Here is a 17,517-nt window from a genome sequence, read left to right on the forward strand (position 1 = left end):
TTAAATGGAGATGTGTTGTTTAAAATCTAAATTGTAGGTTCTAAATCACCGATAAATCCAACAAGAGTTTAGACTTTTAAAGATATATATATATATATATATATATATATATATAATAAGTTAGTGAAGAGAGAGAGATTGAGAACAGATTCCTTATAGCATGGAAATCCTAGCTCAGATCTAATTCGGTATAACCAGAAAGAAAGAAATTTTCTTTCCTAGCAGCCCACATGATATATCTCACCACCAAGCCCATGTCCATCTACTGCCACACTCATTTCCCAGACTAAAAGAGGAAGATCTAGTCAGCCATCTTCAGCTTCCTATTTCTTGTCCTCCTCCCTGAAATGAGAGGTTCTTCAAGTTGATTGGTTGAGAGTGGTCTCCTGTTGATGTCACAGTCCACAGCCTCTGAGAACACACTCTACTTAGGGTTGGCCATATGTGGTCTGAATTTAATCAACCTTAACTAGGTTCAACTTCTGAGAACCGCACCCTACTCTGGGGTGGCCCCATGTGTGGTCCCGATTTAATCATCCTTAAGTAGGTTCTCAGTCTCTCAGTCTCACCCAATTCAGTCAATTCCAAATCAATCTTCAGATGGGGCTCCTGGGAGTCTGCCAAGTCCCATTATTTTATCACATTGAATTACACAGCCATAATCTCCTATCTATTCAAAGGGAAAGAGGTTCATTCTTATATTTCTTCTTTGTGGTCAGGCTTGGTCATTATAATTTTACAGCATTCAGTTAGTATACATTATTTAATCACATATGCATATATACATGGCTTGAAAGTGGTACATCAGGGTATCAGAGTAGAACTCCAGAAATAGGAAGCTGGATTGGCAGTCCAAGCCTGAGAGTTCTTTAATGAATGAGAAGTGATTCCACACCCGAATATTTCTGGATAGAGTTCTTTGCATATTTGGAACTCTCTACAACCCAGTTTAGAATTTTCAAGTGTCTAGTTGTCTCTGTGCTGGTCATACATTCATAGGAATGAAAAGGCAATCAGAAAGAGGAGTGGGATATTAGGTTAGGGTTGGGTATAATGCCTTAACAGTATTACATTATTAAGATGGTTAGGGTAATGTTAAATGAGATATATCTGTTAATATTGCAGACTTGAGGCTTTCCATAACATGCTTCAGGGGCAGCTAGGTGGCACAGTGGATGAAGCACCAGCCCTGAATTCAGGACCTGAGTTCAAATCCCGCCTTGGACACTTGACACTTCGTAGCTTTGTGACCTTGGGCAAGTCACTTGACCCTCCTTGCCCCACAAAAACAAACAAACAAACATACTTCAGAGATCCTGGATTGTTGTTATTAATGTCCTACTGGAGGAAAATTATGTAGATGGAAGAAATCTTCAATTTTTTCTCAAAATGAGTACAAAGTCTATGGGATCAAACATTTGTGAATCAACATGATGAGTCAGTTTGTTGTTCCTAAGTATCCTGTTGGTAAAATGAATAATTTTGTATTTATTCTTTGCAAATTAAATTGGTTATTAAAGATGTATGAAATTTTTATATAAAATAAAGCCATTCATTCATTGACATTTCTCAATGTTGGTAATTAAATGATAGTGAGTATCATCAAAAAAATGTATGATTTTTTTTTTGAGCACTCAATTGAACTTTTTTTTTTGAAACATCTTTTGAGGAGAACCTCACAGTGAAAACATTTCTGTTTTTCTTTTAAATAGTCATCTCAGCAAAAACTTAAAGAAAATAAAAAGAACTGGTTTGGACCAAGTCCTTATGTGGAAGTCTCAGTAGATGGACAGTCAAAGAAGACAGAAAAATGCAGCAATACCAACAGTCCAAGTGGAAGCAGCCTCTTACTGTGTAGGTTTGCAAATATTTTGTGAGTACAGTTATTTAGCAGGTAATATAAAGTATAATCTTAAATGCTGTCAGCATAAATGTAGCCTTTTTTCTTCCTCTTTTTTTTCTTTTCACTTTTCCCCTTCCTTCCTCTTCTTTTTTCTTATATTTCCTTGTCCTCTTTTTCACTCTTCTTTGTTCCTCTTTTCTTTTTCTGTCTTTAACTGTTTTTCTTCTTATCTCACTTCTTTTTCTGTTTTTCCAGTCTTTGTCTTTCTTCTCCTTGCATGTCTTAGTTGGAAGTGGTAGCAACAATAATTAGTAATTTTCACCATTGGGCAACATGTCAGGAATTAGAAGAACTTGAGTATGTGAAAAGTATACATGACATTGTAGGAAAGGTTCTCACCTTCTCTTCTTGATTAGAGTTGGGAGATAGGCTAGTAGGAAGCAGGTTTCCCCATCTTTGTGCTGCTCTTATGTACATATCAGGGGATCTTTCACTGGACTTCATTTCTATTAATGATAAGATACGGTTATCTTTAAACAAATTTTAGATTATTTATAGCTTCAGCAAACATGTCCAGCCTATTGCTAATTATTTAGAGTTTTTTAATTTGGGGGGAAAACTTTAATCTTTGGTTATTTTTGCGACAGTCAGCTTAGATAGTATTCAAGAAATTTAATTGCAACTAAATGAAAGTTAATAAATTTCATTTTCTTTATACATTGGCATGTCAGTATAAGACTGCAGAATGGAATTCCTCATATAAATAATCCATCTCAGCCCCTGGCCCAAAGGGATTGAATTACTGCCCCAAAGCACCAAAGCATCATATTGTAAGGAGGTTATATATCAATAAACAGTCCTATTTTGTAGTTTTTCTAAGATCATAGGACTAGAAGGGACCTCAGAAACTGTCTAGATCAACATTTTACTTAAAGGAACAAAGAAGGTCAAGGTTGTACTACAACTGAAAAGTTGTCAGGACTTGAACCTGTCTTTTGACTCCAAGTTCATTGTTCTTCCCATTATGCCATAGTCCTTCTAATAAGCACTGACTTGAGAGTAAAGTGGAATTTTTTACTTGCTGAATTATACATAACATGGAAAGAAAGCACAGCCTGTCATGGTTGGATCTAAGTAGTTGCAGATATGAGGAAGAGCTTATTTCATCCTTTTGATGAAGCATAGCTGTTTTGTAGTTAAGATAAAATATTTCAGGAGCTTAGCTCATAAGTTCTTGCATTTTAGGCACAGAAAAGCAAGTGTCTGAATTCTTTACATTCTTTCCATGTGAGAAAATTATAGTAGATTTTCCCCTTTATAATTGGTTTGGAGTAATTTGGAGATGATTATCTCTGGTAAAATATATTTTCTATATGGAGGCAGGGTACATTAGATAAGAAAAAGTGTATTTGTTTGTTTATTTTTTTCTTTAGTGTGATGCTCTAGATTCATCATGAGAATTGTTCTTTGTATATATAAGAAACGCTCCTGGGGACAAGTTAAGAAAGTGAAGAGAGGAAGGATGGCTAAGCAGTTAGAGAAATGACCTTGTAGTTAGAAAGACTGGTTCAAATTTCTTCCTCCAGCATATGTTGGATATGTGACCATGGGCAAGTTTCACAATGCCTTAAGCAAGTCTAAAGACTATACGTTGCTGAATAATTGCTAATGTACATTTGTGAGAGAGTGGTCTCACCAGGAACACCCTATAGCTATGAAAGCTTAGGACTGATAAAAAAAAAAGTGAGGAATATGATGTGAAAAATTATTTTTTGCATGTGTTTTATCTATGAATTTTAAGAAGACAGTGGGAATGGCTACAGTTGGCCTTGAAGGTTAAGAATGGTTTCTTTGTCTCCTTTCCCTCAGTAATTTTTTATGTTGGTAGAAAAGAGGTGGGAAGAAAATGTCAGTTTGCACAGACTTTTCAGAACTTGATTTTCTTTTAGTCTCATCCATGATTGTGTTATCCAAGTATTTGTCAAGAGTTGAATAGTGATCAGTATGAGGAAGGAGAATTGCTGTGTTTTCTTGGTCACTTTCAATATCACAATAAAATTATGTACATGTAGCAGTTTGTTGCAGGAAAAAAAATATTTTTGTTGGTGATTGATCTACCAATGAAATTAGTAGTGTAAAGTATATTAATAGAGTTATTTTATCATAGATAGAAACTATAATTTACTTGTTCTAGGTTGCATTGTGGTGCTTAGTAAAAATCGCAGTTTTCCTTCAACGTTTTTCTCCTTTTAGATTGTCACCCCATCAGCAAATTAAATTTTCGCGTATGGGAGTCACCAGACATTAAAATCCGATGTTTTGCTGGGAAGTGCTGCTCTAGATATTCATGAAACGTTAAAGTCAAATAATATGAAACGTATGTATGTAAATGAAAATTTGTTTAACTTATGTTTACTTTGTATAGCATATATGGAATTCTACCAGACTTAGAAAACAGTTGTAATTGTAGGAGAGCATGTCATTGTTAGCTTGGATGTAGCTTTAACAATAAGAAAAATCTTAAGAAATTTAATAAATTAGGGGGGGCGGGGCAATGGGGGTTAAGTGACTTGCCAGGGTCACACAGCTAGTAAGGTGTCAAGTGTCTGAGGTCAGATTTGAACTCAGGTACTCCTGAATCAAGGGTTGGTGCTTTATCCACTGAGCCACCTAGCTGCCCAATTTCATACATTTTAAGAAAATTTTAAGCTCTAGATTCAAAACAAATGTGTAATGATTACCCAATCATAAGATTTTTCCTGATTTGAACAATTTCTAGAATCTTTCTTCCCCATTGTGGTCTTCTAAGATACTGTAAGACAAGCTAAAGTTCTCTGTAGTCTTGTTTTCTCTTTTAATTAAATTAATCTGTTTATTTTGATAAAGGATCTTGCGTTTCATGCTTGCCTCACATTATTTTGTCTCACTGACAAGTTTGGGGAAAAATCTAGAAAATAAATTAAATGGCAAACTTTAAAAATAGGTTATAGGGGCAGCTAGGTGGCGCAGTGGATAGAGCACCGGCCTGGAGGTCAGGAGGACCTGAGTTCAAATCCGGGCCTCAGACACTTAACACCTACCTAGCTGTGTGACCTTGGGCAAGTCACTTAACCCAATTGCCTCACTAAAATTAAAAAAAAAATTAATTAAAAAATAGGTTATAACAGTGAAGATATTTGAACAAATTTTTGTACTTCCTGCTATTCCTTCCTTCCTGGTCCAATGAGTTTATAGCTTTTAGGCATTTAATGCTGCATTCAGTTTTTCAAGGCAGAGATGTCAGTGTGGATGAATAGTTGGTCTTATTTCATTCTTTTATTTCATATATAGTATTTGATGTTCACTTGAAGATAGAATCACTTACCCAAGTAAATTATAGTTTTATGTATCCTTTTGATGGATATAATCATATACTTTTTATGAACACTTTCAGTAAGACTATTCAAAGATTAAAAAAAACTTCTTTGTTTTCCTTAGTTGATGAAGTAATTGTGACATTACAACTCTGTGGGTGACAAAGAGCCAACAGAACTCATAGGAGACTTGTCAGTTTGTCTTGATGGACTACAAGTAGATCCTGAGATTCTAACGAAGGCTATGCCACATGTCAGAAGGTAACTAATATGTAATAATGTAGTCACTATTGGTCACCTCTTCTTTTAGCAGAGGGTAATGATACTTTTCAACTCCTGTCATTTTTGTCATGGTAACAAAATTATTTAATTTTTTTTTACAACTGGTCGAAATTATTTTTAATATTCTCCCTTTTTTTTCATGGATCGTTTATATGGATTGATTATGAACTGATTGAATTTATGTAATTTTGAATCAACATTGTTTCTCTTGTTCTAGTTTTGTTTTTAGTTTATTGTATCTCTTATTTTCATTATCCTTATTGCTTTCCCAATCTCCTCAGATGTTTATAGTCTGAGGCACTTAGTTTTTATAAGTACCACGTAGTGGCATTTAAATTTTTATTTTACTTCCTTTTTAGCATTAGTTATTATATTTTTTAAAAACCCACAATTTGAATACTTTAGACACAACAAACACAATTTGGACTCAAATTGTCCTATTAATCAAACAAATATGAATTTTTAATCAATTTCTGTCCCAGGCCTTCATTTATTTGTGTTTTAGAATATTACTTCTTAAGGGTTCTCTAGGCTAATGCCTAATTAATGAAAACTGTGTTTATTCTAACCACCTGAGATTAGGTAGTGGATTCTCCCCATCATTAGAGCTTTTAAACCGAGTTTGTATGATCACTGTTGAAGAATGTTGTAGAAATGCTTCCCTTTTTTCAGATAGGGGTTGGACCTAGGACTAGGTAATCTGAAAAGGTCTCAGTAAGAGTCAGTAATCCCTATAAGAATTTATGATTCTCTGGTTTTCTCAGTCTCTTAGTGCACTTTTATGTTTGCCCTTTTTTGTTACCAGTAATGGAACCATAATTATTAAAATAAAAGCCTTTAGTGTGTCATTAGTTTCTGTAAAATAGGCTGCTGTTAGCTAATACTGATGATAATTATTTAAATGTCCATGATTATTTCTAGTGTCTGTTTCAGTGTCATGTGAACTTCTTACATTAAACGCCTACAACTTAGTAGCTGTCTCATTAATGTATGTTACCTGTGAATTTTCATAAGATTTTTCCCTTTACTTTCATTATTAAATATTTTCCCAAACATAGGGGTTTTAAAGGTCCTAAGCCCTACATCACGAAACTGGTCTCTGTGACCAAAATTACTTTGTTTATCCAGGAGCTATAATTGTTAACAGTTTTATAGTTGTCAATATTGTTATGTCCTTTATGTCATCCATTTCAACGGCATTGAAGCCTTTTTTATTTTTCATTTTCAGCTTTTTTCTAAGTCGTTGAGTTTAAGTGACCTCCAGATAAAGTGAGGCATTATTATATTCAAATTCAGAAGCAGTTACTACATTCTTACACTATGCTATGCATTATTGGGTTCTAAAAGGAAAAGGGACTAGGTTTAAATTAAAACCAGAAGTAACATGTTTTATAGAAGGTGCATAAAATTTTTAATTTTATAGCCCACATAAATGCAGTGTATCTCTGAAATGCAATAGAAAAACATTTTTGTTACATATAAATTATAGTAAGACTAGTTTTATTCATGTGATTGATAAATCAATTAACCCTCAGTTTAAATTAAATTATTTAATTACATTTTATTTTAACCATAGACTCTTGATTTCATATTAAATATTTTTTTATTAGGAAGATTAAGTGAACATTTAGGTTACACAGTCTAAGTAATAAAGGTTTTTGGAAGCAAGGCTCTAATCTCATTGGGTTTTGTTTGTTTGTTTTTGCTGATGATAAGGCAGTTCACAGAGTGATGATTCCAGAAACCAGGAATGATGCAAGGTAAGATATATCACATGAGCACAAGTGGTTATTATTGGACTACAGAACTAGATGAAAGAAAGTTTAATATATGAATTAATAAAGAAAACTACTTTTTTAGTCAGGCCCACACTGGAGCAAATGAATTGAGTGATAAAGATTAAAAGGGGGTAAATTTCATATGAATTGCAGATTAATACTCTGAAAGACTTATAACTTAGTCTACCGTGGTCATAAGGTGTTAGAGGATGCTCAGATTTCTATTAAAAATTAATTAATTGCTGATACCAAGTACAGAAGAGTAGATAAAGCAGTCACTGTGTCCTAGGTTACTAAGAAAGAGAATCTGAAGTACTTTCTATAACAATTGAAAATTGCCATTTGTAATGAATTAAAACTCATAACTATGAGAATATGAGTATAGTCAAACCAAAGAGAGTTATCTTCTTTGCATTTGTACCAGTTAATTGCTACAGGAAGAGTTGTAACTGCATCAGGTGAACCTTATGCTCTGAAATTTAGCTGCTAATAGTATCAAAGTCTCTTTTTGCTTCATTTAATAATTTTTCAAGTGGCTTTTGGGTATACTAGGTTCTATGGGGGTTGAAAAATAAGGAAAGGTCATGACTTTGGCCTTTGGGGCAGAGGAGGTCGTTATTTAGAAGGGGAAGAATAAAATTGACAAGAAAACAGTGTTGAAGGTGATTTTTAGATTTCAGTGCTTCTCTTCATTTTTCCACATCTTGACAAGCTCTAAGTTCGTCTTCTGTTTCCTGTGAGTTTTGTAAAGCAAACTACAATTTGGAGGGTAAATGTTTTAACAGGTATAGAGGCAACTCAGAGGTCCCTTGCTCTAATTGCCTTGATGACTTTTTGCAGTAGTTGAATAGTATTGATGTATCTTGAGAGAGCCTTCATGTTATTTGAGACATTTGTTGAGATCTTATTTAGTGATTATACAATACTATTGCAGGCTTCTGAAACATTGCCACTTATGGATAACAAGAATGTCACCTTTAGGCAGCCTTAAGTGATGTTGAGGTTTGTGCATGGGTTCCTTAGATATTATCAGCAGTCTCACATGTATGGCCCTGGACATTGTTGGCCAAGAGATTTTTGGGTCTTTTATTATAGTAGACATTCAGACAATAATCAGTGTGGGGAGGTTAAAAAAGATCAGGCTATATATTTTATAGCTTCATGGGAAATACAGAATTTTGATTTTGATATCAGTTTATCTTACTAAATCTGTGGTCACTTGTTCTCCTTATCATACAGAGTTCAGTCATTGTTGAATAGTACTGCTGGTCTAAGAGAACATGACTGGACAGTACTGATTTGGGAGTAGACATCAAAGTTCTTGTTAAATGGATTTAATGTTTTTGGAGCAAAGCAGGAGATAACAGGATCATCAAAAAAGAATTGGGGCCGCTAGGTGGCGCAGTGGAAAGAGCACTGGCCCTGGATTCAGGAGGACCTGAGTTCAAAGCCAGCCTTAGACACTTAATACTTACTAGCTGTGTGACCCTGGCACGTCACTTAACCCCCATTGCCTCTCCAAAAAAAAAAAAAAAAAGAATTAAAATTTTTTTATTCTTGAATTTAAGCACCAAAAAAAGAGAGGCATTTCCATAAATGCAGCAGAATATTAAAATATTTATATGAGGCGATACATTTCTATTTCATACTGCTTTTTAAAAAAAAAATATATTAATGAGTTATCATGTTACTTTCAACCTTTTCCCTTTTGTTTCCTTCTGAACTTCCTTGTATTTTCTCCTGTGCATTTTTAAAAAAATTCATTGACTCCTATTTTTGACACCACTATTGCCAACCCTCCCTCCTCTTCCATTAAAAGCTAAGAGAAAAAAGTCAGGAGTGGGGGAAACTCTGTAATAAATAAGCAAAGTGATGAAGAAACCAAAGCTATCTATTCCCATATGAAAAAATGCTCTAAATCTCTAATGATTAGAGAGATGCAAATTAAAAGAACTCTGAGGTACCACCTGACACCTATCAGATTGGCTAAAATGACAAAAAAGGAAAATAATAAATATTGGAGAAGCTGTGGAAAAATTGGAACACTAATGCATTGTTGGTGGAGCTGTGAACTGATCCAACCATTCTGGAGAGCAATTTGAATTATGCCCAAAGGGCGATAAAGCTGTGCATACCCTTTGACCCAGCAATACCACTTTTGGGTCTTTTCCCCAAAGAAATCATGGAAAGGGGAAAGGGACCCACATGTACAAAAATATTTATAGCTGCTATTTATGTGGTGGCAAGAATTGGAAGGTTGAGGGGATGCCCATCAATTGGGCATGGCTGGACAAGTTGTGGTATATGATACAATGGAATACTATTGTGCTGTAAGAAACAATGAGCAGGAGGAGTTCAGAGAAACCTGGAGGTCTTGTGTGGGCTGATGAGTGAGTGAGATGAGCAGAACCAGAAGAACATTGTACCACAGTTCATCAACATTGAGTGTTGATCTACTGTGATGGACTATATCTTCTCACCAATGCAATGGTACAGAAGAGTTCCAGGGAACTCATGATAGAATAGGATCTCCAAATCCAGGGGAGGGGGGGGGAAAGAAACTGTGGAGTATAGATGCTGAATGAACCATACTATTTCTTTTGTTTTTGGTGCTGATGTTTTTCTATTTGAGGTTTTTCCTCATTGCTCTATTTTCTCTTATAAACATGACTAATGCAGAAATATGTTTAATGTTATTATGTTGTATATGTATGTATGTATATAATGTGTGTGTGTATGTGTGTATGTTATGTATATATGTATATGTGTGTGTATGTATGCATATATAACACCCAATATCAGATTACCTGCTGTCTAGGGGGAGGGGGGAGGAAGGGGAGGGAGGGAGAAAATCTGAAGTTGGAAAGCTTGTATAAACAAAAGTTGAGAACTATCTTTACATGTAATGGGGAAAAAATAAAATACTTTATTAAATTAAAAAAAGAGAAATGAATAAATAAGCAAAGTGAAGTAAAACCTACACAGTGGCTGTGTCCAAAAATATGTGTCTCTTTTTGCACCTTGGGCCACTATCTCTGTGTCAGGAATTAGATAATATGCTTTATCCTAGGTCCTGGAAATAGGGTTGATAATTACATTGATCAGAGTTCTTAGATCTTTCAAATTGTTTTTCCCCCTCCACAGTGTTGTCCTGGTATAAATTGTTCTCCTGGTTCTGTTTACTTCACTCTGTATTAGTTCATTCTACCAAGGATTCTCTGGAGTTGTCTTTTCTGTCATTTCTTATGATGCAGAGTATTTGAATTATCATGTGCTACACAGTTTGTTCAACTACTACCCAATTGATGGTTATCCCCCTCAGATTTTAGTTCTTTCTCTTTTCCCTTTTTGTACATCTTTCAGAATCAAAGATCTGTGTTTTGCTTGTACTTTATTGCCTTCTAAGTAATATCTTAATCCTTGGTTTCTAAAACCTGATTGTCTTCAAATTAAGTATGAAGGTATTTTATACCAAACATCATATATTTATCTATGTGTGTTTTCAGCTCTTTAATGTCTGTTTTAATAAGAGAGGTTCATCTGAGGCTATCCCCTACATGTTTATAAAAAAACTCTTCTCACTCATCCCATTTATAAGGCATAGCCGAAGTCCACCTTTTTCTTCCTCCTTTCTGCACGGTAGTATTCTTCCTTTTACCTGTTCTTTTTCATCTCTTAAAAAAACCTTCAGAAAGGAACCAATGAATCTCCCCAGGAGACCTCAGTTTTTCTCAGTATCCTTTGAAAACATTATAGTTCTTTTGTTTTGTTTTGGGGGAGCAGGGCAATGATGGTTGAGGGACTTACCCAAGGGTCACACAACTAGTAAATATCAAGTGTCTGAGGTCAAAATTTGAACTCAGGTCCTTTGTGAATCCAGGGCCAGTGCTTTATCCACTGTGCCACCCTAGCTGCCCCGAAAACATAGTTCTTTTTTTTTTTTTTTTGCAGGGCAATGGGGGTTAAGTGACTTGCCCGGGGGTCACACAGCTAGTAAGTGTCCAAGTGCCCGAGGCCAGATTTGAACTCAGGTACTCCTGAATCCAGGGCTGGTGCTTTATCTACTGAGCCACCTAGCTGCCCCGAAAACATAGTTCTTAAGGAACATTTGTTTCTTCTCCTTTATTACAGTGTTAGCACTATATCACCATTACAACCCCTTCCATTACTCAAATACATTTGCCTTTCTAGGTTTCTCTTGACTGAAATAAACTTCTCTATTCCCCTAAAGGTCTTTTTTTTTTCCCCATAGGATTATACTAAGCTTTTTAGGGTAAGTTTTTTTTTTTTTGTAAGGCTTCTTTTTGTCTTTTGAAATAGTGTATTCCAAGATCTCCTTTGCTTTTTAGTAGAAACTTTAAGGTTTTGTGTGAACTTGACTGTGGATCCATGGTACTTAAACTGCTTATTGTTGGATGCTTGCAGCATTTTCTTTTCCTGGATGTGAGAGCTCTGGATTTGGGTTATGGGAACTTTCCTTTTGGGGATTCTTTAAGGGGGGGATTAGTGGAACACTGGTTCTTGGAATTATGGTTGATCATTATAAAGTATTCTCCTGGTTCTACTTATTTCAGTCTTTATTTGTTTTATACCAGTTTTCCAGGTTTCTTTGAACAGTCTTTTTTTCATTACTTATAGCATTGAGTATTATTCAGATAACATAATTTGTTCACCCATTTCCCACTTGATGGGCACCCCCTTAGCTTATAGCTCTTAGCCACTATAAAAAAAGAGATATGGAATGTGTGTGTGTGTGTGTGTGTGTGTGTGTGTGTGTGTATTCTTTTCTTGCTTTGCTCTCTTTGAAATTTGGGCCTGGTAGTTATATCACTATCTCAGAGGGTATGCATAGTTTAGTAAATTTATAGGTACAGCTCCAACTTGCTTTTCAAAATGGCTGGATTCACAGCTGTACCAACAGTGCATCATTGTGCCTTTTTTCCTGTATTCTCACTGGCATTTATCATTTTCCATTTTTGTCTTTGCCATCTCATGGCTATAAGGTAGAAGAACCTCAGTGTTGCTTTAATTTGCATTTTCTATTGTTGACTTGGATAATTTTTTTCAATATGATTTGGATTTCTTCCCTTGAGAACTTTCCCTTGTTTATCAGTTGGGAATGAGGGCAGCTAGGTGGCGCAGTGGATAGAGCACCAGCCCTGGAGTCAGGGAGTACCTGAGTTCAAATCCGGCCTCAGACACTTAACACTTACTAGCTGTGTGACCTAGGGCAAGTCACTTAATCCCAATTGCCTCACTAAAAAAAAAAAATCAATTGGAATGATCATTAGATTCTTTATATGTTCATGTCTTTACTTTGCCTCTGGTTCTAATACCTCTGAATCAGTTTTCCTTTGTGATTTTAATTTTGAAATCATGTATTTGAGAGATTCAGTGATTCTCAAATTATTTCTCCTTGAATTGAATTCTACACCAGTTTTGTTTTGGGGAAGTTTTTTGGTTTTGGTATCTGATATATCCTACATTTTCTAGTCTTTTTCAGTCTTTTTTGTTTTTGTTTTAATATTTCTTGCTGTGTGGGAAAGTAATTGATTTCTGTTTTGTGTATTCTAGTGCTCAAAAAGTCCATTTCTTGTTAAGGTTTATCACTTTCTCTTCTTAGTTTTTATTTTCCTTCTGATTCTTCCCCCAGAGGTTTTATTATCTCTTGCTTAATTCCTTTTAGGTGTTAAGGTTGGTCCTTGTGGCAAATCCTTTTTTTTTTTCTTTCCCCTTTTGAGTCTCTGCTTACTGTTCTTATGGAGTTAGTCTCTCCGTTTGTAGATCTTACAATAATTTTTGATAGTTTAATTGATGTTTTCTTTGATTTACTCATCTCTCTAGGTTAATTCCTCATCTAGGGTTTCTGCCAGGGCCAGGTTTTGGCCTGCATGTACTTTTAAATGCAGTGGTTGCTTGACCTTGCCTGTTCTCACTGTGGGGTTCCTGGTCTGACCTCTGCTTCTTGGTGATAGACTTCCCTTGGAATTCATGCCCTCTCTGGTATTGCTGGTCAGAATGTTAAGGATCTCAGAAACCCTGGAGCCAAAGGTACTTGGCTTGGTGCTGTGGGTACCACCTCTCCTGAGGGCATCTAAGTCTCCTTCCCTGAGGCTTTCTGACCATCATGTCATTTTCAGAAAAGAGCTCTTTCCTACCTCCCAGACCCAGAGCTTTGCAGGCTCATTTTGTGGTCATATCTTATATCTAGTCAGTCTTAGAGGCTACCCGGCAATCTTTTTTATTTTTATTTTTATTTTATTTAACTTTTTTTTTTGGTGAGGCAATTGGGGTTAAGTGACTTGCCCAGGGTCACACAGCTAGTAAGTGTTGTGTCTATGGTTGGATTTGAACTCAGGTCCTCCTGAATCCAGGGCCAGTGCTCTATCCACTGCGCCACTTAGCTGCCACCCTGCAATCTCAATGTGTTAACTGGTGATCCCCCTTTCCTACTGCCCGAAACTCAGAAACTCAGAAACCTCAGTTCTGAGGTAGGAAAAGTCACTTCCTGTGGCTTTGCATTGGCTTTCTTTATCATTTGGTCTGGTCAAATTTCAGAGTTTTGCTGTAGGAGGCATGTGGGAGAGGGTGGTGGCAGGCAGTCATAAGGCTTTTGTTAATCATAACTGGGACATTGATAACCATGAGGACATATAAGTTAGGTAAATGCTTGTTATTTTTTCCCAAGTTGATGCAACTGAGTTCTACAATAAATAAAAATAAAGTGATGACAATGAGTTAACTTGGACCAGACAAGTAGGTAGACAATCCCAATTGGCAACTATAGAATACAATTTAAAAACTATAGAAGAATTATGCTATTTGACAGTGTCCTGGGATGAATGTTAGAATGATCAATCAATCACTATTTTATATATGTGTGTATTCATATACCCACATACATATACACACACAGTTTTCTCACTTCACATAAATTTGCTTTATACAGATTGTACTTTATGGAAAGAATTCTGAAAGAAATCTGCATTCCATAAAAACACCTTTGTTAACTTTACTGTGCAATATTATTTGCTTGTGTGCTCACTTGTTCTCTCTCTCCCCCCTCCCTCCCTCTCCCTTTCTCTCTCTCCTCCTGCCCCTTCACTTAGCTTTCTGCGGCCTCTATCCCCTGCCCCCAATTAAAAACAAAATAAAAGAAAAATTACCACCCCCCCCAAGTGAAGGCAGAGCAGATGAGAAGTTACTACTGGTGGTAGTTCAGGGGTTTGACTTGAGACCGCAGTACTGAGAGAAGAGACCTTTGCCCTGCTCCACCCACCTGCCTGCATGTTCAAGCCCCACATGAATATATTCTGCTTGGGTATGGCATCTCTGGCCCAGCTCCTGCATGTTGCCTGTTCTCTCCTGTCTGTATCCATATCTGGCCCCCATGTTTCTGCTTCCTGTGAGCTTCTCTTGATTCTGAGCAGGCCCATGCTGGCCCCAGCTGTCATGTGTTACTCTTTTGTTCTCTTTTCTTCGTCCCTAGCACCCATGTGTTCTTTGTTTTGTTTTGAGGGGTAGTGAGGGTTTAAGTGACTTGCCCAGGGTCACACAGCTAATAAGTATCAAGTGTCTGAGGCCCGAATTTGAATTCAGGTCCTACCGAATACAGGGCCAGTCCTTTTTCCACTGCACCACCTAGTTGTCCCTATCCATGTGTTCATGAACCATATGATGGCCTCCTCCGTCAGTGAGCACTCTATCCCCTTTTCTGCCTCCCTCCCATTCCTTCCCTTCCCCACATCATCAGCAATTCACATTACCTAAAAATCACTTTATGTATAACTTTGCAGAATGGTCCACTTACATAAAGTGAGAAGTTTTGTGTGTGTGTGTGCGTATTGGAATGACAAGATAATGAACATTAGCTCAGGTAGGAGAGAGCAACACTTTTAGGGCAGTCAGAGTTTATAAAACTGGAGATCTTAGATTGTTTAGCATCTGCTAGAAAGAGATTTTTTTTTAAAAAGCAAAAACTAATAAATTTACTCTGTAAATTTTCTGGATAGGAACTATCAATGGGTGACAACAGATGCCAATATACAAAAGGACCTTCTCAGCATATTTGGGGCACAGGGGGGACCAGTCAATGCTGTAATTAGAGGTGATTTTCAGAAATAAACTTTATTTCTAAACCAATATTCACATATTTGGAAATCTTTAACTTTAAGTGTCTTTTTCCACTTATAATTTGGGAACAATGATTCACGTGGGTGGGTATATAGTGTTGTTTTTCTCAACACTGTATAACCCACCCATGTGAGTCAAACAAAGGGATGAAAACTGATTAAGGTGAAACTTGATATTACCATTCTATGGAATTTAGAATAATCCATTGCATCATTTGGTCTTGTTAAACCTGATATTAAAAAACTGGCAACAAGGTATAAAATAGGAGATTTAAATGGGAGTGTGCAAGTCTGTCCAACCCCACTCATATGATATGGGATTATAAACTATGCATACATATACACATATATACATATGTATAAGGAATTATCTTTTTTACGGAATACGTAATAGTATAGAAATGCATGACTAAGTTGTTTGCCTATCTACAGAGACATATATTTCTACATTTCCAGTTATTATTCTTATTATACCTAGTAAAAGCTGCAAATTTTTCTATGAACGAAAATGATATATTTAACAATGCTAACTTGTCAGAGTGGTAACACAAACCAATTCTTATCTGGCCTTTTGGTCACATTTTTACTGTTTGTCAACAGTGGATTAGTTTTCCAGTTTTCCCACATTCCCTCCAACATCCAATATTTTCCTTTTTCGTTATATTTGCTACTCTGATAGGTGTTGTGGTGATACCTCAGAGTTGTTTTAATTTGCATTTCTCTGATCAATAGTGATCTGGAGCATTTTTTTCATATGATTAGAAATAGCTTTGATTTTCTTCGTCTGAAAACTGCGTGTTCATATCCTTTGACCATTTCTCAACTGGGGAATGACTTGTATTTTTATAATTTGACTCAGTTTCTCTATATATTTGAGAAATGAGGCCTTTACCAGAGTGATTTGTTTCAAAAATTCTTTCCCAGTTTTCTACTTCCCTGGTAATCTGGTTACATTAGTTTTGTTTCTGCAAAAGCTTTTAATTTTATATAATCAAAATGATCTATTTTTCCAATTATTTTACTCTCTATATCTTCTTTGGTCCTAAATTCTTCCTCTGCCCCATAATCTGACAGATAAATGATTCTATAATCTCTTAATTTCCTTATGGTATCATCAAGAGGAAGTTCTTGATGGATGGTCTAAAATTTTATTTTATTATTTTCCAGTTACACATTACATATAAGGATAGTTTTCAACATTTGTTTACACTGGATTTTTAGTTCCAAATTTTTCTCCCCTCCCTTCCCTCCCTCCTCCCCAAGACAGAAAGCAGTCTAATATAGGTTTATATGTACATTCACATCAACATATTTCTACATTAGTCATCTTGTGGAAAGATGAATCAGAGCACAAGGGAAAAACCTCAAACAAGAAGGAAATTTTAAAACAGTCCAAAAGTAGAAACAGTGATTCAATCTTCATTCATAATTCACAGTTTTTTTTCTGGATGTTGAGAATATTTCTATCACGAGCTCTTTCAAACTGTTTTGTATCGTTGCACTTGTGAGAAGAGCCAAGTCCTATCCCCATTGTTCCTCACACAATGTTGCTGTTACTATGTACAATGTTCTCCTGGTTCTGCTCCTCTCAGTCAGCATCAGTTCAGTTCATGTAAGTCCTTCCAGGTTTCTCTGAACTCCTGCTCATTGTTTCTTTTTCTTTTCTTTTTTTTTTTTTTAGTGAGGCAATTGGGGTTAAGTGACTTGCCCAGGGTCACACAGCTACTAAGTGTTAAGTGTCTGAGGCCGGATTTGAACTCAGGTACTCCTGACTCCAGGGCTGGTGCTCTATCCACTGCTCCACCTAGCTGCCCCCATTGTTTCTTACAGCACAATAGTATTCCATTACATTCATATACCACAGTTTGTTTAGCCATTCCCCTATTGATGGCCATTCCCTTGATTTCCAATTCTCTTCCACCACAAGGAGAGCTGCTATAAATATTTTTGTACATGTGGGTCCTTTTCCTTTTTCTATGGTCTCTTTGGGGTACAGACCTAGTAGTGGTGCCACTGGGTCAAGGGTATGAAACAGTCCCATAGCCCTTTGGCATAGTTCCAAATTGCTCTCCAGAATGGTGGGATCACTTCACAGCTCCACCAACAATACATTAGTGTTCCAATTTTTC

The 17,517-nt window shown here is 36.1% G+C and overlaps 1 protein-coding gene across 1 annotated transcript in view; it reads left to right on the plus strand.

The window, feature by feature from the left end:
* Positions 1 to 4,198: 4,198 nt before the first annotated feature.
* The window catches only part of ITCH (itchy E3 ubiquitin protein ligase), a 77,136-nt gene continuing 63,817 nt past the window's right edge, over positions 4,199 to 17,517 (plus strand). Inside the window, 7 exon segments of the mRNA XM_043984645.1 lie at positions 4,199 to 4,220; positions 5,321 to 5,349; positions 5,351 to 5,432; positions 5,435 to 5,457; position 5,512; positions 7,195 to 7,220; positions 7,222 to 7,238. Coding sequence (XP_043840580.1) covers positions 4,214 to 4,220; positions 5,321 to 5,349; positions 5,351 to 5,432; positions 5,435 to 5,457; position 5,512; positions 7,195 to 7,220; positions 7,222 to 7,238 — 185 coding nt within the window. The 5' untranslated portion in view covers positions 4,199 to 4,213.

This window comes from Dromiciops gliroides, chromosome 2 (genome assembly GCF_019393635.1).
Source record: "Dromiciops gliroides isolate mDroGli1 chromosome 2, mDroGli1.pri, whole genome shotgun sequence".
NCBI classification, from domain to species: domain Eukaryota; kingdom Metazoa; phylum Chordata; class Mammalia; order Microbiotheria; family Microbiotheriidae; genus Dromiciops; species Dromiciops gliroides.